This window comes from Haliotis asinina, chromosome 8 (assembly GCF_037392515.1).
Source record: "Haliotis asinina isolate JCU_RB_2024 chromosome 8, JCU_Hal_asi_v2, whole genome shotgun sequence".
In the NCBI taxonomy this organism is placed as follows: domain Eukaryota; kingdom Metazoa; phylum Mollusca; class Gastropoda; order Lepetellida; family Haliotidae; genus Haliotis; species Haliotis asinina.
This window is the reverse complement of record NC_090287.1, coordinates 34,990,388-35,011,892: the sequence shown is the minus strand read 5'-3', so window position 1 is coordinate 35,011,892 and position 21,505 is coordinate 34,990,388. Positions and strand designations below refer to the sequence as shown.

General features: G+C 40.5%; 1 protein-coding gene across 1 annotated transcript; it reads right to left on the bottom strand.

The window, feature by feature from the left end:
- Positions 1-8,560: 8,560 nt before the first annotated feature.
- Positions 8,561-19,672, bottom strand: LOC137294020 (proton-coupled folate transporter-like). Its single transcript, XM_067824938.1, has 6 exons — positions 19,278-19,672; positions 14,086-14,232; positions 12,114-13,223; positions 11,910-11,993; positions 10,811-10,967; positions 8,561-9,903 (listed from the first exon to the last, which is right to left on the bottom strand). The coding sequence occupies exons 2-6, from the start codon at positions 14,177-14,179 to the stop codon at positions 9,834-9,836; spliced, it is 1,515 nt and encodes a 504-aa protein (XP_067681039.1). The 5' UTR covers positions 14,180-14,232; positions 19,278-19,672; the 3' UTR covers positions 8,561-9,833.
- Positions 19,673-21,505: the final 1,833 nt, after the last annotated feature.

Genomic DNA, 21,505 nt, shown 5'->3' with positions numbered 1-21,505 from the left:
TTTCTGTGAACAGAGACACTGTCCTACTGTCTAGAGTCAGTCTCATTTAAGACTGGCAGTGATCCACTATCTACTACTGCCTTTCTGTAAACAGGAACATTGTCTGTTTGTCCAGCTGATCTCTTTTTAACAGCAACAGTGTCCCACTGTCTGGCACTGATTTTCTGTGGAAAGGAGCAGCGTCCATCTGTCTTGTAACAGTGGTTTTCAAAAGAGCTCAGCTCTTCTGTTATAAAGAGGGACCGTGTCTTGGTCCTGGCATCCTTGCTGTCAAAAGGCACAATATTCGGCTGTCAAACATTACATCTCAGTTAAAGAAGCACAGTGCCAAGACAACTGCTTTAAAATGACACCCTCATTATTCAAAGGGTTTCACTGTACTTAGTACAGGGTGGTAGGGTAGCCTACTGGTTAGTGCATTTGCTTGCCACACCGAGCCGGCAGTGATATTTCTGGAATATTGCTAAAAGTGGCGTAAAACCGAACTCCCATAATACAGTGTTTGTATGTTTTGAAGTATGTTTACATCCACTCACACCCGACACCACATACACCCATCATTGATATTACAATCTGTGACTGATGGAGCAGTTTCATTCAACCGATATCCTAGAATTTGAAACATATCCAATCTCACGCCTGGTGCTGTTTTTCTTATTGTCGCACTTGGGCGCTGATGTGTCGTAAACAATGGCAAGAAACTGACTGAAATAACCTCAAAGACCATGGGGAAAGAAGATGTAACACCAAAGAAAAGATACGTTTACTTGGATAGAACATCCAGCATAGACTGCATTGGTCTTTTGCGGTTAAAGAATAGAAGAGGAATATCAGGTGTGCCAAGTTAAGACAATGATTATATAGAAGAATCAGACTTCAGCTAAGAGATTGCAGAAAGAAAGAATTTGGCACGACTATTTCATCACTGGAAGCCTCCAGTGGTTCACCCAACCGTACCCCACCTAACCCACCATTTGCCGAACCAGCTAGATTCGGTCCCTCGTCCATGCTCCCTGGCTGATTCCAGACCAACGTTGGACGGGTGTGTTAGACTCGGCTACTACGTCTCATTACGAATGCAGGTCTTCATACTCCGTGGACGTTTCATCATTTGGCGATCCCTCTGGACATCTCCAGATGTTCGGCGTCCTTTCCTACTTTGGCGATCCCCTAGTAATTGGCGAACCATCCAAGGTCAGAGCCTTGAACTTCCAACCTTAAAGTTCGCTTATCACACCAGTCAACTTTCGCCGAACCTCCTCTCTTTCTCACCTGTCTCCGACTGGGGCGTAACATCGTTTTACGCCGCACTCAGCAATGTTCCAGCTATATGGCGGCGGCCACACGTCAGCATGAGTAGCAGACAATCTTCAGTTGTCTTAAAGCAAGACATATACCTGTTCCACTACTTTTGATTTTTACAAATGAAACCTGTCCTAAGTACTATAGTTTATTGACTTGACGACCCGTGAAAGGTCCCGAGGTGGAATAGGCCTTCAGCAACCCATGTTTGCCATAAGAGGCGACTCAGCTTGTCGTAAGAGGCGACTAACGGGATTGAGTGGTCAGGCTCGCTGACTTGGTTGACACGTGTCATCGGTTCCCAGTTGCGCAGATCGATGCTCATGCTGTTGATCACTGGATTGTCTGGTCCAGACTCGATTATTTACAGACGGCCGCCATACAGCTGGAATATTGCTTAGTGCGGCGTAAAACTAAACTCACTCACTCACTCAGTATTGGCTTGACCAGTATCAGAAGATAGGACAGTAATAATGACAATACGTTATTACCCGTGGGGGAATTCTTATGTAAAGTGTAGAGTTATAAAAAATGATAAAATGATTAAATTGCTTCCAAAGACTAATACTGGCGGGAACAAAGGATTTCATGGCACGGCTGGATTTACAACTTCCTATATTATAACGGCGCCCAGAAGGCAGTAACTGGATCATCTGGATCAGAGCTGACTTGAGAACGCTTTCTTCATATTACTTCATTTACGCCTGCGATTTATTAGCTAATAAAACTATTCTGGTGAAACAAGGTTCCATACCAGCATTATACAGAAAAAGTCAGAACGCAATGTATAAAACACTGATAGAAAGGACACATAATTGATAGATCAACGTTGAAAGGAGATCAAGTGTAAGCTTGTTGACACTGCTTAAATACAGCCTTTATGTTTACATTAAAATGCAGTTTGTTATCACAATACGGGCCAAGATACTCGCATTCATTGACGGTTTCAGCATTTTCCTTGTTAATTATAACTGGCAACTTGGTGTTCTTCTCACGTCTGAAGTCGATACTAAGTTTCTTATTTTTCTTCACACTCACTTAAATATAATTATCTTTCATGATACAAAGTTACCTGTCATATGTAATGCTGTCTGTCTTCATTCGGTATGCGCACTACCTATACATTAATTTTGCTGCACATTGATCATATTGAGCATGATAACTCAGGTGATATTGGAATAGATCTGATACATGTCAGTAACAACATAATTTGATAGCAGCAATTATTCCGCTAAGTAGCAGCTAGCAGGTTTGATTAAATGCCCCTACAGACTCTTTTGCTTGTGCTTTATAACAGTGCATGCATACATAATTCAAAACACAATCAGTGATTCTGTTTTGAATTTTGGATTTGTTGACCAGGTTCACTTTTTGATTTTTTTAAATTAAAAATGTATCTCGAAATTGTATCTTCTTGACATTTGGACTTAAAAACAGAGTACACTGGTGCACAGTGAAAAGACTATTATGACATTGTACAGATATTAAAAGAGAGTTGGAAATTTACCTTGTCAGTATTTCTTTAAGATATTTGATGCTATGATTGTCCCTATAATTTGTTAATGGGGCAGAAATATAGGAGACCTCATATCTACAGGTTTCTCAGAATGTGTAAAACAACAAACAATGCTGTCGTTTTACGAGAACTTGGCAGAGCTTCTCTCCAACGTATACGTGTTGTATACACCAACAATATTATTAAATATTGGTGCAAGACTGTCTCGCCAGTGCTACATTGGATTTGAATATGTGTTGTTAACACAAAATGTGGGAAATGTGAAGATATTTATTCACCTTTTCAAAACAAGAGTATTTGACAAAACCTACAACAATCATAGTGCAGTTGTGGCAACGGCTTATCTCATTTTTCACAAAGAGTTGAGCAACAGGTATTTTTTTCCACATATTTTCTTCATGGGTATATGAAGTTATTACTTGACATATAATCCATGCAGGAGAACCCTTTACGATTGATGAACGTAAAGCATTTCCCATAATGTTTTTCTGAGAACATTGTTAGCACCGCCTGAACACAACCACCCTCAAAACTCACATGCAAAATGCATGGAACACATGTGCTATACACGTCGCACGTGCGCTCTGATTGCGTTAAAACTGCCAGCAAGGACAAATTGTTGACAGCAACATTTGAAAAATGGCTAGGCGTCACTTGACACCAATTGAAGTTGCTCAAATTGTTGGAATGGTACAGGGGGGTCAGACCCAGAGTGCTGTTGCCAACCACTTCCATGTTCATCGAAGCGTCATCTCCAGAGCGATCCATCGTCACCAACAGACCGGATTGATGACTGAGAGACCATGCTCAGTTCGTCCAAGGGTGACAACTCCCAGGGAGGACCGATACTTGGCCACCCTAGCCCGGCGGAACAGGTTCACCACAGCCAGATCTCTCCAGAATGACCTCCAGAGAGTTGCTGGGAACAGAATCTCCACACAGACAGTGAGGAACAGACTCCATGATGAAGGTCTTAGGTCCCGAAGACCAGTGCAATGTATCCCACTGCCTGCACACCATCGTCAACAGAGACTGAATTGGGCTAATCAACGACGTAACTGGAGAGTGAATCGCTGGCGTAATGTTCTCTTCACAGATGAGTCAAGATTCTGTCTGGACTTCAATGATGGTAGGGCTCGTGTGTGGGGAAACCGTAACGAACGATACGACAACTGTACGATTGCTGAACATGATCAGTATGGAGGTGGGAGTTTGATGATCTGGGCTGGAATCCAAGTTGGACGACGAACTGATCTTGTGGTCATCAGACGAGGTATCATGACAGGGGTGAGGTACCGAGACGAAATTGTCACACCTGTGATCATTCCGTGGGCTCAGCAAGCAGGTCCTAACTCCATCTTCATGGATGACAATGCCTGCCCACATCGAGCAGTTCACTGATGTTCTTCAGACCAGCAACATCACCCATATGGACTGGCCTGCAAGGTCTCCTGACCCGAATCCTATTGAACACGCTTGGGACATCCTCGGAAGGCGTGTGCACGGCCTCTACGTTCGTCCTCATACTCTGGGTCAGCTTGAACAGGCATTGTGGAGAGGATGGCAGAACATTCCACAACAGACTCTAGACAGACTCATCTGTCAATGCCTAGACGTCTTGAAGCGTGTATTCAGGTCAATGGTGGCCATGCAAGATATTATACTTTGGATCAGTGCTCAAAACTGACAGTAAAAGTGTTTTCAGACATTTTCATACCCTGATGCAACATATTTTGCACGGCTTTTTCAGTGACACTTTTTTTGATGAGTTGCAAGTCAGTTATTGTTCAATGAATTTTGATTTCTTTGTTGATTGTGTGGATATGCTTTGTCTTTGTTATGTTTGATTCAGTTGTAATGATCATGAGTAAAGACATATGTACTGACCAAAAATACACTTGTTGCTTAATTTTTTGTGAGGAGTATATTAATATTTCATAATATATCCGTTTTCTTAATACATAAGGTAGCTGTGTCTCAAGTGGGGAATGGGATGCATTCAGTTTTGTATGTACTTTACTCAGGTGGCCAAGGGCCCGATGAGTAATCAACTTCTCGGAAACATCACGCACATGTTGCCATGGTATGCCTGTTGTTGCAGATCCATGCCTATTGCATCTGAATTCAAATTGGAAGAATAGATGCGGATGATATATTAAAATGATGTATGTTAAGTGAATAATATATATATTCTTTTTTACTATTATTTCATTTTTGAAAGCACATATGTTAAAAATACATGGTTGAATTAACCATTTATCTGTTCCAAGTGTATTATCGATCTATTTATTGTCAATTGTATCATATGGTAACAACCATTTTCTAGTTGCTATTACTTGGCGTGCCGTGTATTTCCAGCATACTGCGGGAGAAAGTGGTATCTAATCATCGAATTATCAGTAAAGATGCTGCCTATATTCAATCAAAGTGGTGGTTCAGATCCATGTTTTATGTGTACGATTTCGAGATCATAGCGAAATGACACAGTCTAAGTAAACTTAGCCCCAATGCTATTCGTAACACTCCTATACTGGGAGTTTGTGTAGGAGTGTAACGAATAATACTGGGGGTAAGTTTACTTAGACTTCGAGATGACACGAAATATCAACGCACATGTCGATGTTGAAAATAAAGTCTGTTATTGTTTACATTACGCCCGTGTTACGTTTTCCGTTACTCGAAACTGCTTAAATAATGTTTTCTTGCACTAAAAGATGTACTGAAACTGTTGACGTTTTACTGAAGAGAGGCCAGACTTTTTTTATAGCAGAGAGTTGTGAAAATGCGAGGATCAGTGGTCAAATATGCAACAAAGTTAGACAATTAGCAGAAAGGTAAAAGAAGGACATGCACGCTCAACACCAGATTCTTTGAAAACCGTAAGTTTTGATTGAACCGCGCGTTAAAATAATCACCCTGTCCAGTTTTCGATAATTGTTTTAGTATTGCGTGTGTCACCCCTTGTGTATTTTATGCAAATGAGTGTAGCGGTAGAATTTTCAAAGATATTACTTTCTTCACCGATGTCGTTCACATTTGAAGTATATGTTAATCATAATATATAAAACACAATGTGCGATTGCTAGAGTCTAGATTTTTTTTCAGATTTTCTCCAAACCTTGATTCGAACCCTGTTTACCTATAACTATTACCACACATCACGAAACACCTCACTCAGTGTCTGCATCGCGAAGGTATCGTGTTCGAGGCTTACCTCCACCATTGTATACAAGCTCAAAGACACTCCTCCTATAACATCTACAATTCACCAGCAGCTACAGTAGGTTCTCAATATCAAAGAGGTCAAAGATGATTCCAACTTCACACGTGCGCACGCATTCAACCATCTGTTATCCAAATACGGAGGTCAACCTGATAATGCTGGGTCAAACAGGGAGTTGACTGGAGATACGCCGATAGTTCTTTAGAACTCGATAGACATCCACGCTGGCTACTATACAGTTTCACTGTCTGTCACATGGAAAATATCGTGTAGTGAAGTTTCAACTGCATAGTCCAACTGCATAAGGTTGCACTGCATTCCGTGACATACCGAAGAGAGTAAACCAGTGGCAGTGTTAATGCGAGACAGTGAGACAACGATCGCACTTTATTGCAATAATTGCTCACCATGTGCAGATCCTAGCGTCTTCGTCAATCCACCAGTTCATTCAGTGGAAACTTAACGAGTCAAGATTTACGAAATATTGCTATTCTCCGCCAGCCCCTGAAGCTCGACGATCCCCATGGGTCGATCCTTCTACCTTTGTCGCGTCATCAGTACATTCAATGGTGACTCGACGCATTGTACCTCTACCACTGACGCAGAAGAGAACACGGCGACAAGAGATGCTGGGCTTAGGTAACGTCAAACCAGGCCCTTTCGACCAGAGGTCAACTACAGCTACGCTCGATTCAGAGTATTCCACAGTCGTTCCTAAGGATGGCCGTTCCTTCTACCTTCATCGTTCCAACAACACCTTAATTGGTGGAGAATGATGCTCATCCTCACTCATCAACTATTCAAGGATGGGGAGTTCACCTTCACGGTCAACAAGTGGCCGGACTGTGGTCATTCGACAAATAGTCCTTTCACATGAACAAACAGGAATTCAAGGAAGCCATGCAAGCCATAACACATTGGTCAAAGGGTTTACAGATTATTCTTCTCATATCGGACAACTAGACGGAGGTGTGGAACATAAATCATCTGAGTCGCACCTCCTACGTTTGGCGATCCAGTTCTTCCAACAGATAGACTATGAGGAAATCTCGGCAAGAGCCAGTCACATACCGGGAGTGAATAACGACATCACCGTCTTTGTCTCGATGAGATCGACTGACCCTGACCGAATGAAAGAAACACCCACAGATCTTATATTCTGTCCCCCAATCCCCAGATTAAAAAAAGTTTCACCAACCAGTTACCCAGGTCACCGATCAGAGACGTTCTAGTGTGGGGGTCAAGACTCTCTTGAATGTCATGGGAAAATTTAAACACTTCTACCACATTCTACCACTCACGTTTCCTCCACAAATGCATCAGAAACTATGATCTACCAAGAAGATAACACTGCTTTCGGTCGCTCCTTTTTTGGCCTGCTTGAAATTGATTTGTTAAGTCTCGCCAATCTAGACCCACCCAATTCGATGTATCAGTCCATCCACAGATAGCACTGTCTACTGCTGCACGTCTGTTGGATGTTATTCGAGTACATTTTGAGATAAAATGCCACGGCAAAGAATCAACTGACAGGGCAGCCAGATAGAGTTTTCACCCTATCGCCGTTGTGTAATATCCTCGAGCCTGGCGACATTGATGTTCTCGCGCTATGTCCAATCAGAACGCTTACGATTTACAGTGCTGCCTCACAGGACCATCGCTATTTGCATAAGCGCCTGTTCATCCCATTGTCTACAGCCTCTTCAGTGGAAGTCTCCTGTACTACGTTAGCCTTCTGGATGAGTTCCAGCATCTTGCAAGCCTACACTTTCGCCAGTCTTCTCCTTGTGAGACTCGGGACTCACGTCAACTATGGCTGTTCACAGCAACTGTTCACTGACATCTGTTATGGATGGATGTTTCAGAGACGGCCTTTGCTTCCCTCTGCACGACCTCTCTGTAACTGACGTAGAAGGACTCCATCAGTTTGCTCCCCAGGTACTGGCGCAGCAGCTGTCTTTGACCCGACAAGGCAGATAGTGACACCACTGTGCTTGGCACCGGTGCCATCATGTAAAATGAATCAAGATGCATTGAACTCCATTAAACATTAACGTGCTACTTTTCGTGAGCTTAGATCTACCTCACTTGACATTAAGTTAGGACACTGCAGTATAGTCACTGAGAGGCCAGTCTTGTACTACGATGCAGAGGTGATCAGTACTCGCAATCATTCACCTCTGCTCTTTGAACAATCACATCTGTGGAGTATGACTACCGAATTCCATTGGATTTCCGTAAGTTCCGCACCTAGTTGACGGACACATCCTTGGCTGAGCTTAAGCAAAGGAGTCATTGTCATTCGATGTTGTCCGTAACTGGGCCCCGTCCCTAAAGCGATCGCTGCGACTGTTCGTAGTTCTGTGTTTAAGTGGTACAATGGGGATAGGATAAACCTTATAAAAATACAATTTTTAGCTAAAGTTTTGGAAATTGAAGCAAATACATTACACAGCATGGTAGTTAATGTACTAGACAGAAACTTAAGGACAAATAATATCGGGAATTATGCACGTATATAAAACGAAGAAAATCCTTTATTTTAACAGATGGCATTGTTGTCAGGTAAACTCATGGTAAAAAGTTAACGAAAAGAAAACAACGTACTTCAATTATCATATCATATCACGAAACAAGAATAACATAACAGAGAATACAACTGGACAACAATTAAAGATTGCAGGGCTCGCGACACACATTGCGGACATCAAACTCTCTACACTTAACTATTGTGTATAGATCATCTCTCTATGTGACATTGTCCAACACATGTACACATATCACAGATTACTTGACAAATATCACACATATTGCTTTTAAGAGGTTGAAGAATGCTAAAATCACATGCATCTAGACATTCCAGAAACGGTTGATTTACATTGGATGTAAACCCTGGGAGATCCAGATTAGAATTGTTTTTTCAGAAACTTATGTTTATTCTAGAAGACTACAAACTGGAATGGATGGAGCATGTCATCGTATCCCAACTATATAGATCGATGCTCATGACATCAATCACCGGATTGTCCTGAATATGGAGTGCGGCGTTAAACAACAAACAAATCAAACATTTTACTCCTTTCACTCCTTACTACACGGGTGTCTGTAGATTAGTATAGTAGATTTTTTAAATAACATCCTAATATTTTGTGCATGCCTGCTGCCTGAAAGTACAAACCTTAAAATATAATGAAGGAGTGCAAAGTGAAAATGACTGGTATTTTGAAATGCCCTAAGAAAATTTGACACCAGCATCTCAAAGTTGTTTGGATTTTTTTCTATATATCTCTCTCTCACACAAACAAACACACACACACACACACACACACACACACACACACACACACACACACACACACACACACACACACACACACAAACAAACAAACAAACAAAAAAAACCGCAGTGTGTCCGAGGAGCTGACACGAGTAAAGAAAAATATCCATGGCAACAGGACAGCAAATGTGAAGCAGTCTGTGTGGGGCACAAAACACCGTACAAATTATGACGATTAGACGATTTTCTGTTTCAACCCCCACCCCTGCAACATGAACCGATGCATTTATTCAACACAAAGCGTTTGTTTTTCGTTAGGTTGTTAATTCAGGCGACGACAGCTACGTCAGATCTGATAATAATTGTTAGTGAATACCGACTGTTAACATGATGTTGACACCCTTGCCTTTTCCTTCTCTTTTTTGATAGGTTACTCTTTTGTTTCTGTTTCTGATTGGATAGTAATGTAGTTTCGTCACTGACTGGGCAAGTGGTAGGCACTGGTATGTGATTAGTTAATCCACTGTCACCGTAATAGTTTTCGACCGCTGAGATGAACTTTTCTTCAGACTGTAGCTCAGGGCCCTGAAAGAGAAATATTTACATGATGTCATAATAAAAAGGATAATAACAGGACAAATCATTGTACGACTTGATATTTTGATAAGGAGGTGTGAATTGGGGGATTGTTATTTGTAAATCTAAAGAACAATTACTTTAAAATATGTTTGGAAACTGGAATTAAAGGTTTTTTTGTCTATTGGTTTTGAGTACTGTTCATAAAGATCCGGGTTAGAATTCGTCTTCAGAAACTCATGTTTGTCGTAACAGGTGACGAGGTACTCCAGGTAGTCAGACTCACTGGCATAGCCGACACGTGTCATCCTATCATAGTGTCGTAGATCGATGCTCATACTGTCGACCAGTGGACTGCATGGTCGAGGCTCGACTTTTACAGACCACCGCCATTTAGTTGGAATATTGCTAGGGCGGTGTTAAACATCCAACAAACAATCTACGACCACATAAATAGAAACACAAATAGGAAAACATGGGAATGGAAGGAATAACAAGATTATGGATCGGTTGGACATGCATGTAGCTGTACTTTAAGGGGGATTACACATAGCACTGGCCCGATAAGTTAACCCAGTCTGGGTATCCAATTCAAATCGTCAGTGGATTATACATAGAATGGACTTGATCAGTTAACTCAGTCTGGGTATCTTATTCAAATCGTCATTGGAATATACATAGAATGGACTTGATCAGTTATCCCAGTCTGGGTGTCCAATTGGAATCGTCGTCATATTCCCCCAACATGAAATGAACACTCCTCCAGGAATTTATTGAAAAAAGTATTGGATTTTCTGCTGTTTGTAATACTTTTCACAGCTGCCGGTTAACCGACCAATTCAATCATATAGGCAATGTGTATGGGAACGTCAACACATGTATTTAGCTAGTGATAAAGGAACAGATGTTGTCTTACCCAAGCATCAGCACAGTGAGGAAGATGAGGCCGGCGAGGATGACGAAGATGAGGCCGGGGAAAAAGGAGAGTGACGCCTTGTAGATCAGAGTAGCCACAACACCAAAAACTGACGCCGCCGCCATCTCCATCGTACTGACAGACGCGAACAGCGCTCCTGCAGCATCACAAATAAGGCAATACGAATGTTGAGATCGACATGCGTTTCTCATGTGGTTTAGTCTAGTTTGAGAGGGATCACTTCCTCCATGCTTATACTATGGCTGTGGAAAATACAGCAACCCATGATTGTCATCACTGAATCGAGTGGTCAAACTTTCAGGCTTGGTTTTACATGTCATCGCATGACAATGTACGTATGGTCCAAGGAAACGCCCCGGACCCCTTTTCACACTAATCTCGTAAGCCTGTAAGATCTCGTACCCTTTTCTCGTAGCATTGTGCTCCCTATACTGTAACGTAGAGAATAGGAACGCTACAAGAAAACTTACGAGATCTCAGGATTACGAGAGCTTTTTGAAATGGGACTCAGAGGCTGAGCCGGAACTCGGCTCACTTTACCTGTGCGAGCTGGAAGCACCGCTCATATAATCTTTTGTGTCCTGGTTGGTTAACCAGTTGAAGACATTTGGAAAAAAAAGTATTTTTTTCACCTTATTTCTGAGCTAATTCTCCAATCGACATATACATGTTGACAGAAAGAACCTTAGCAAAAAATACCAGATAGCTCCCTCAAATGTATAGTTACTGTATAAACAACTTTATTCAATTTTAATAGTGACCATAGTGAGATAGTGCAGTTGTACTGCTCTGAACCGTTGACCACTACTGCATGTAAACGGTACTGTTGTGCAAGTTTGTAAACGTTTATTGTTTAGCTGGGTATATTCAAAGACAGTTTAGCACTAGAACTGTCATCATATCAGACGTGAATTAAGGTTATGTCGCCTTATGCTCACTAATCTGACCTTCGTTCAGGTGGGTAACTTAGACGGGGACAGTTACACATTAGGGCGTCTGGAGATCGTCATGTCCATTATAACATTATGTGCATCATGTTTCCTTTAAGTCAAAGCGGATCGTTTGATAGATCACTGACCTTGTTCATCAGGGGAGACGAGTTTTGACATCACTGACCGCATCATAGCAGGTGCTGCTTCACTGAAGACCCCAAACGCAGCAGCTGAAGTTGAAGCACAGAGGTGTAACAACATGACAGATATCCATACCTGTTAAGTTAGAAGAAGAACATTAAGTTAGAAGAGCAACATCAGGGGAAGAAAAATAAGGTAAAAAGCCATACCTACGATGACGAGGACACTACTCTGGGCAGTTCCTATTAGCACAAGGAAGAGGAGGTTGGAAACACATCCGATGATTGCGATGGTAACTTCCGAAAATCGTCGCAAAAGGATGTGCGTTAGTCCAAGTATGCAGATCCAGTTTATGATGGTCCTGGCGGCAGAATAGCTGGTGATCTGGATTTTACTCCAACAGAAGGGCGTGGCCAGGAGGTACAATGTCAGCACCGTGGCCTTAATTAGGTCCACGGAGAAGGAAGTGAAGAAAGTCATTAAAGATACTATCAATTTCCACCGCCTTTTGTCCGGAGTGTCTTTGGTATAAAACTGTACACTCCTTTTCAGTAATTTGAGATGCTCCTTAACTGCTAGACTTCCTTCGGGTAGATTTCTACGCGTTTCTGGAAATATAAAGATTGTAAAGAGAAGAGTTGCACCAGATAGTGCGATCAGAAAGTATAACGGCTGTTTAAAGTTAGCTTCCTCTATCCATATTCCTGCTACCAAAGACCCCAATGCTGAACCGAAGCTCATCACTGCCTGGATTACAGCCATCCTGAATCCTCGCTTGGGTCCCACGGGTGTAATGTCAGCTGCACATCCAAATATCGCCGTTAACATTGTCCCAAAGCCACCCGAGAAGCCCTCTACTGCACAGCCTATGAACAGGTATCCCAGCGGTAGGTCCAGTTCAAACACTATGAGATACACGATCAGTTTTAACAGAAGTCCACAAAGGGGCAGTAGCATTGACAGTTTCCTGCCATATCTATCAGACAAGGACCCAAGGAGGATTGTTTGGAAGATTCCAGGGAATGTTGAGGTGAAGATAAGGAATATGTTATAATCAGCAGCTTCACTCTGTATCTTCTTCTCGAGTTTTGCATCGGACGAGTTATCTGCCCCTGGGCTGCATGGATCGGTCGTGGTTTTGTTTACTCCTCCATAGCCTTCAGCTATTTTGTCGTACATGTAGAACTGTATGAGAGGCAGAGTCATTACAATGCAGCAGAGGAATCCAAATGCGACTGGTTCCACAGGAACATAGCGCCTGACTGGAGGTGGCCACAGGCGGGACTTGCCTTCATTATGGATTAGGGATGTACGTTCGTCTGGAAATAATAAAGTCAGTTCAAGAACGACATCTGAAACAAACCAGGTCGTCATAACAACATAAAACATGGTAGAGAGAAAACAGATTGCTGGCAGTAGTAATTGGTTTTACTAAAACCAAACATCATACTCATACACTTGCACCTGAAGATTCGGGTTAGAAATGGTTTGCGGCAACCAGTGATTGTCGCAAGAGGCGACTAACAGGATTGGATGATGCATGCCATCGTATCTCAACACGCAGTTTTGTCTTTCTATAAAAGTATAATTCTCTTCTAAAATGTGCAAAATTTTATATTATATGTACTCTTTTTAGTATGTCCTATGTCCTCCAAGCTAATAGCAGACACTATAAACAAAATAAATGACAAAACATAGTTTCGATACCAGTTGGAGCTGCCACCGAGTGATTCCAGTTAACAAATCCTAATTAGAGGAATAGCACGGTGTACACATCTATTCTGGGCAAGAATCAATGCTTGTTTATAAGGCGAATAAATTGTTGGGGATGTCAAGCTCAACATTGCTGATTGTTTCATTACAAACAAACATGTTTATCGAATGATATGGGATCAGAACGTCGGGTCAACGACTTGTGCTGATCCACAATTAGTATTATCTTGGGAAGAAAACGTTAAGCGACTTTGACCACTTTTCTGGATCACAGAAATTCCAAACATCAGATCAATAATAGCAATCGTTGATTTTAACCCATAATCAGCGGATGTCTGCACCATATTTAGTTTGAACTCCACAGTTTCTCTGAAGAGGAAAATAGTTCCCACCCCTAATCCGACAGCAAGCCGTCATTGGCTTGCTCAGTTACGAATGTTGGAGACACGTTTTGTCAAAGGGACTCACCTTCTTCCCCTGTAGTCTCCACTTCTGAAGACTCCCTGACTGGGTCCTGGACATCATGTAGTTTCTCCACATGGTCTTCTGTATGGGCCGGCATTGTGAGTGTTTCTGTATGAAGTGGCTGATTCTCTACATGACCTGAGTTCTAGTCTGCAAGAAAGGAAACTGTTGTTGCAGAGTACATTATGATTTGAGAAAAGCAAAACGGCAACATATACACATACAGTCAGTTCAAGAACAGACAGACAGACAGACAGACTGATATTTTATTCAGTATAAAGGCCAAAGGCCTATAATACAGAAAAGTAGATTTGCTGAGATAAGCGCATATAAAATTGATAGGATTTATGTTTTCAGGGTTGCAGTTCTAGTTTCATGTACATATTTCAGAAATTTACCAACATTTATGATAATATTTTTTCTTTAGTGTTAAGTATGTGTATTAAATTTTGTTTACTGACATTGCCATACAAAAATGGAGTGATGAACCTATTTCTAGCATCATTATATAATTTACAATCCAGCAGGACATATGTTTCATCTTCGATACATTTAAAATTTTCTGCTTTAAAGTACAAACAAACTCTGTCAGCCACTGGGATGTCATTATACCTTCCTACCTCTATACCTAACTCAAAATTTCTGCACCTAAACTTTGCTAGAAGAGATTTTAGATAGGGAGAGATTGATAATGATAGGTAGCTTTCTACATGCAGTAATGATTTAAAGTGTTTGTAGGCAAATGAATCTGAAAGGTTATGAACAGTGGCAGACCATGATTGGTTATCAGACAGCCGAAGTTTAAATTGCTGCATAAATGCTTTGCTATCACCGACATCCTGTGTGATCCATACAAACCCCAAAACGAGGGTAAATAGGATATTTTATATTTGTAGCCCATGTGGTCCTACCTAGATCATCAAGAGATTTCAACATATGATAACAATGAAATGGGAGTCGATGTGATCTTAACTGTATTAACCTACACCAATATTTAACTGCTCTAGACATATAATTATATTGTAATGGAAGCTTGCCACATTCCCCTGGAATCATACCACCAATAGCATTTCTGCCAACTCTGGGGTTTTGTCTTTCAGTACATACTGTAAATCGATATAAAAATTTCAGAGCTCCAGATAAGGTTTAGCTCATGTGGGTGCTTTACCTACTTTATTTTTGAGAGTGGGTATTATGAATGTTGAGTGGGTATTTCATTTTCCATTAACCACTGCTTTGAAAAATGTGGGTATTTCAGTGTTTTTACTCACCTAGGTATATATCATTGAGTAAGTTTACTAAGCACGTATGTACTGCCTTATATCACACCTAAGCAAAATCAATTTAAATATAATGGGAATGATTGCCGAGAAAAAGTAATCATTCTCTACTGACAGTACAACACCAGTCTTATACGAACAAGGTAGTAATGGGTATCTTTTTCATTACGCAAGCAATTTTAATAAATTTATTCCGTACGCACTTGTTTTAACTTTTTTGCGTAAACATTTTCAAATGCTTTCTAACATTTCAAATGCTTAAATGGTGCGCAGCAATTATTTTTCAATGTGTAATTGGAATTTTTGTCTATGCTTACTTTACCAGATACGCAGCTTATATAGGGTATGTCAAATGGTAGCAGGAAAGTGATAGCAGTTCCTGTTGCACTGTTGCTTCGGTTCGGTAGCCCAGTATTTAAAACCCAGGTTCGATTCCACATAATATGTCAGGCTCAGTCATCTTGCTGGACTTTTGCTATAAAAGCGCCGTACTACTGAACTCTCTCACTCCCGTTGTACTATAGCTGTTTATTAACGATTACAGGTAACTGTGATACAGCATGATCCTTGATGCAGTGTCACATCGTTCACTTCCCAATGCCGGGTGTTTAATAGAATCGCGTACTTCCTCAGATTAGTCGCTTCACATCAGCCAAAGACACAGAATCTGTGTTGCAAAGAATCATGTAGATCTATAGATCTGGTATTGCATAGAATCATGTGTTTCTCTACTTCTAGAGTTGCACCGAATCATGCGCTGCTCAGTGGTATGTAGAATCGTGTGCTAGCCTATTAAGAACACTGAGAGGTTACACTATACAGATCAGAAGAAGCAATAGCTAAACAAGCACTTCTCGTAGGGCCATCAGTGCTGATTAAATGAACTCTTAACTGTGACTGTATCAGATTGCCTTTAAAGTCTGTGTTTCTTAAATGCACATCCAGCCAATGATTAAAACTGATGATATGTTCTAATATTTTGCCCTGTCGCTTTTGCCATGGTGAGTTTTGCTGAGTGTGACCACATATACTGGACAAAATAAGTTAAAGATATTGGTATTTTTATGATTGATATTTCGTCGGTGTGTATCTCAATATATAGATCATTATTCATAATTTCACAATTTACATATATCCCTAACGATTTTTGTCTAGTATATATATTCAAGCGGAATTTATGTTGGTCTGTTGAACTTGCTCTATTGGGAATGAACGTATTTTTATTTTATAGTTATGCTTTAAGGTCAGAATATGCACACTTATACATTTGTAACACGCTGTTAGTAGCTTTTTAATTAAAAATATGTAATGTCACTATGGATAGATATCAATGAAGTGCAAATCCATTTGAACATGTGACTACCAACAAACAATCATAAAAGCAAGCTGAATAAACACCACCTGTTACAATTAACAATTATGCTCAATTTCAGCCAACTGTCAAGGATATTTAATATACAAAAGGCCTCAGTCGCATATACATTGGAAGTACACATATACATCGTACATATGTTGCAATAAGTAGTAATTAGTATTCCAAACAGCGAATCACATTGCAGACAGTATATTACGTTACAAATAGTGAATCACGATGGATATTCAAAACGTTATAATAAATGCTGATAAAGGTTGCTTATATTGATAATATTCAGTTAAAAATGTTGTACATTCATAAAAAAGGCCGTACAGGTGAAATATAAATTTCATTTTCCACATCTAAATTGCACAGAGGTAATTTTTGCTTGCATCTTTCACTACACAATCTTCTTCTTTCGTTTACCATTATTTTAAACGATAGCTATTTCCCTGGCTGGAGTAATGATTTGTATATTCTATAAGAGTCATGTCGTGAACTTTCATCTGTTGCTGAATACTGTTCTTGATTAAACATATTAAGACTTTTTTCATAAACATACTGACAAGTGTAACCATGCATAACAATAACCATGTGAAACGTCACTTTACCAGTGTTGCCCGTTGACTATATACATTTATATGTAAGGATACCTGACACGTTCATCGCACAACATATATAGAATCAGCCCAACATATGAACATTTTGCACAGGCCATCAGCTGTATTTGTTTCATATCGCTGGAGTCCCCATATCTCCGATCTTACAAAACAATAGGAGAATCAGACAGTTTAAAACAAATACTAGCCGTCAACACACCAGTTTTATACACAGCAGATATAACACATATCAATGCATTTTTGGCTTTCAATGATAATTCAGTGACATGTATTTTCCAATTCGTAGTGGATGTAAATTTGATACCAAGATAAGTATAATGATCAAAGGCAAGTACAGACTGGTTATTAAAGGGCCATCTTTCTTTTGAAGATATCTGGCCATCTCTTAAAAAGATATTATTCTTTATCTAGATTGACTGACAAATCACGTGTCTTAATATACGGTTATAAACTATTCAGCTGATTTTGAAGTTAAAGTCCAGCTGCAGATTCTTTTGAAAGAATTATGTCATCGGCAAGTAAAATAGTAAAATATTAAAAAAAAGATCTGGAAACATTTCGATGCCATGCTTATCATTTGCGATAATATCGTAGTACAATTCGTTGATAAACAGGGAAAACAGAATTGGACTCACAACACATCCTTGTCTTAGGCCTTTTTCGAAAAAAAACAACTATCGTCTTGTCATCACCACAAGGTACACAAGCTTTAATTGACATTAGTATACATTGCTTAAAAATTGAAAAGATTCTTCTTTTCATGCCAGTAACACCTAAAGTGTACCACAATTTAGAACGATTGACAGAATCAAATGCTTTACGGAAATCAACAAAAGCTAGAAATAAATTACACTTCCAGCGGGATAAACATTTCTGGACTGATGCAAATAGAGTAAAGATATGATCTAAAACCTGCTTGTGATTCCAGAATATTATCTGTCACACTTGACCATTTAGTGAGTCTAGCTGTTAGTTGGTAAAGACTTTACCTAAAATACTCATTAAGTGATATTCTCTATACCTGTCTGTTTGGGTGGAATCACCTTTCTTTTAGGAATGGAAGCAATAATTGATCGCGCCCAACAACGGGGTTAAATAACAGTTTCAAACGATTTAATGTTAAAAAAAACATTAGAAAAGGGCATAGTAAACTGAGGACTGCTTTTCTGTTTTTCAAATGAAACAACGCTTCTGAAATTGGGATGGTGGGGTAGCCTAGTACACTAGTCGTTAACGTTGTTCGGCGAAGACTCGCGTTCGATTCCCAACATGGACACAGTGTGTGGAGCCCATTTCCGGGTTTCCCCGACGTGAATAGGAATATTGCCAAAAGCTGATCAAAACTGAACTCTCTCACTCACCCCACCCTACAGTTACGGTATAGTGACCTACATGCGTAGTGTGTACTCAGAGGGTGTGTGAGGTAAATGCACTTCACTGACACATTGGCACATGTTCACTTACTAAGATATTTCAACTGAATCACGTGCCATACCGTCTGACTCTACTGTCTAAAAATACATCAGATCACAAGACGTGTCAAAAATGGGTCAGCTTCAAGATTTAATTGTTCATGGTTGTATAGTTTGCACACGCATACCGAGAAGTTACGGAGCTGTGTAATATGTACGCAGACTTCGTGCAAAACTCCTGTAATAAAATACCCCTAAAGAGTGCCCGATGGTGGTATGTTACATGTACTGCTGAATCATCCCCATATCTTTCAAATATGTGATTACATGTTTAATTAGTTTACAAATGTTGTACTCCAACGTCATTTTATTACGATCGAAGTGTATACAGCACAACAATACATACCTTCCTCGATGTATCGTGTCATATGGTTGAATATCTAACAATATTCACGTCTATTGAGCAGCGAATCCATATTGTCAACAGACTGCCCTAAATAGCTCTCCATACCCAGTAACAATGACTTACCCATAGAGGGAGACCGAATCTTTTTAACTGACACAAGCGTGGATCGACCTCCTAAGCGGTGTGTCCCGTCCGACATGACATTGGTTCTCAGTTTTCTATACACTTCCTCGTAACGAGGTGATCACTGCAGTCTGGTCCACTGGTAGGCGCGTCAGTTCATCTTACTTGGAATAATGTCGATTGTCCGGTCGAGTATCTGCAGCTTCACCAAGCTGTTGTTGCGTGACGCTGGGTGTTCAAATAACGCAAATTGCACACAAGTCCCAGGTTGGATGATGACCAGGCGCTTTCGGCTGTATGAACTGAGGCGGGTCAGAGTGACTAAAATCTAACATTTAAATAATCAGCTCTCATGTGACCATGTGTATCCCCCTGGCGTAGTAAAAGGGCAATATGTAGGACGCTCAGTTTTCCCTACACCAGTATAAGGAAGTAAGGAAGTATTGTGACCCATTGCTGGATCCATAGAGACACAGAGAGAGAGAGAGGGGTGGGGGTAGAAATGACTAATGATCATCTGATTAATATGATAATTGATTATTAATGATGCTTGCGTTGGCGTAGCCGTTGAGAGAGGGCGGGTTCAGGAGATTCGAAGCCCCTGAAGATGAAATAACGAATGACTTCCCATGGGCATGTTCAATATGTCAGAATGTCTAATGCTCATTTTGATGTCGCTGGTAGGGTACGTTAATGGGTATATGTTCTCCTTACTAAGTACTCACATGTTACAGCAAATAATACCAACAGGTCTATCTGGGATATAAAGTTGTTTGTCAATAAGAACAATGTTATTCCGGATTGCAATTGAAGGGAATACATGTCCCTTATTCAGTGCCTGTGCGATGCCACATGATTTTATTGCAGGAGCATCTGACAAAAAAGGCTACCGTGGCTATGTTATTTACATAGCCCCGTGTCCTCATGGTAACCATTAATTGATCACAGGATCCATACTGACATACAAACTCTCAGGTGAGAAATTGTCATCCTCATTCAGTCAGCTCTCACGTAAGACGTGAGATGAATACGTTTGGCTAGTTAGAGAAAACGGCAAATGACCAGCAGGATGTGGAACATGACAAAAGTGGGGAATATTTTGTTAGACTGTTAATGTATGCTCATATACACTGAATATAGGGAAGATTCACTTGAGTGCATGTTGTTGTAAAGGTTTCCGTCAGCAACATTCCTGTTTTTTCGCGGTAATGTAAATAACTGGTTGGATAACTTGTCCCCAATCCCGTTCACATTTGTGAATAAAATATGCTGAAAACCTAAAATAACTGGTTCAATCCGAAAGAGTGACTGAAATCATGTGTGGTGTGTGGTTTTGTGCAGCTGGCCCCGAGAGGTTTTAGGGTGGTGTGTGGTTTTGTGCAGCTGGCCCCTGAGAGTTTTTAGGGTGGTGTGTGGTTTTGTGCAGCTGGCCCCTGAGAGTTTTTAGGAAATCTCTCCCGTCCCACAACGAAGCACCTATGTGTTCACATTTTAGGCTAGTGAGTTTGTTCATAATAACTTCTGTTCACACGGAAGAAAATGGGTACCCGGTGGTATAAATCATATGACTATTAACATTCTAGCCCCTCACTTGCAGCTTGGATTATTATGTTGCATGCGCTTAGAACATGCCTCTCCGATGTCGAGTTCAGCTGTATATAAGTGGACAATGAAATTATTATTATCACGAGCAACGAGCTAGGAACGACAAGCTGTGAAGCAAGACGCACAACCTGAGAACCTATTCACTTCAATGAGATCTTACAAGCAAGGTGAAAATGACATGCGTGCCTTATGTTGGATCGTACACATAAGCAATATATGTAGATAGATATCACAGACACGCGTTACAAGTAACCTATTCCCTTTACTGATATTTTACAACCAGCGAATAAAGTATAATCAGATCTTACAAACATGGGATACAGGTGGCTACTTACAGTCATTGGGTAATGGACACACATTAATTTCAGTGGCTTCTTATAGGCAATGGGCAATGGGCACGTATTCTGTTGGATAATAGACTGGTATACAGGAAAACCTTGTTTGTGCTGTCAATTCCTTTAGAATGTAAGAAAGCCTAAAGCTGTCACTTTTGTAGCATAAAATATTTTTTTCAAAGACAATTCTCGTTACTTCGATTATTTACGCGTTGCTTCGAGTATTTTCTCGTTATTTCAATAATCTTCTCGTAACTTCGAGTATTTTCTCGTTATTTCAATTATTTT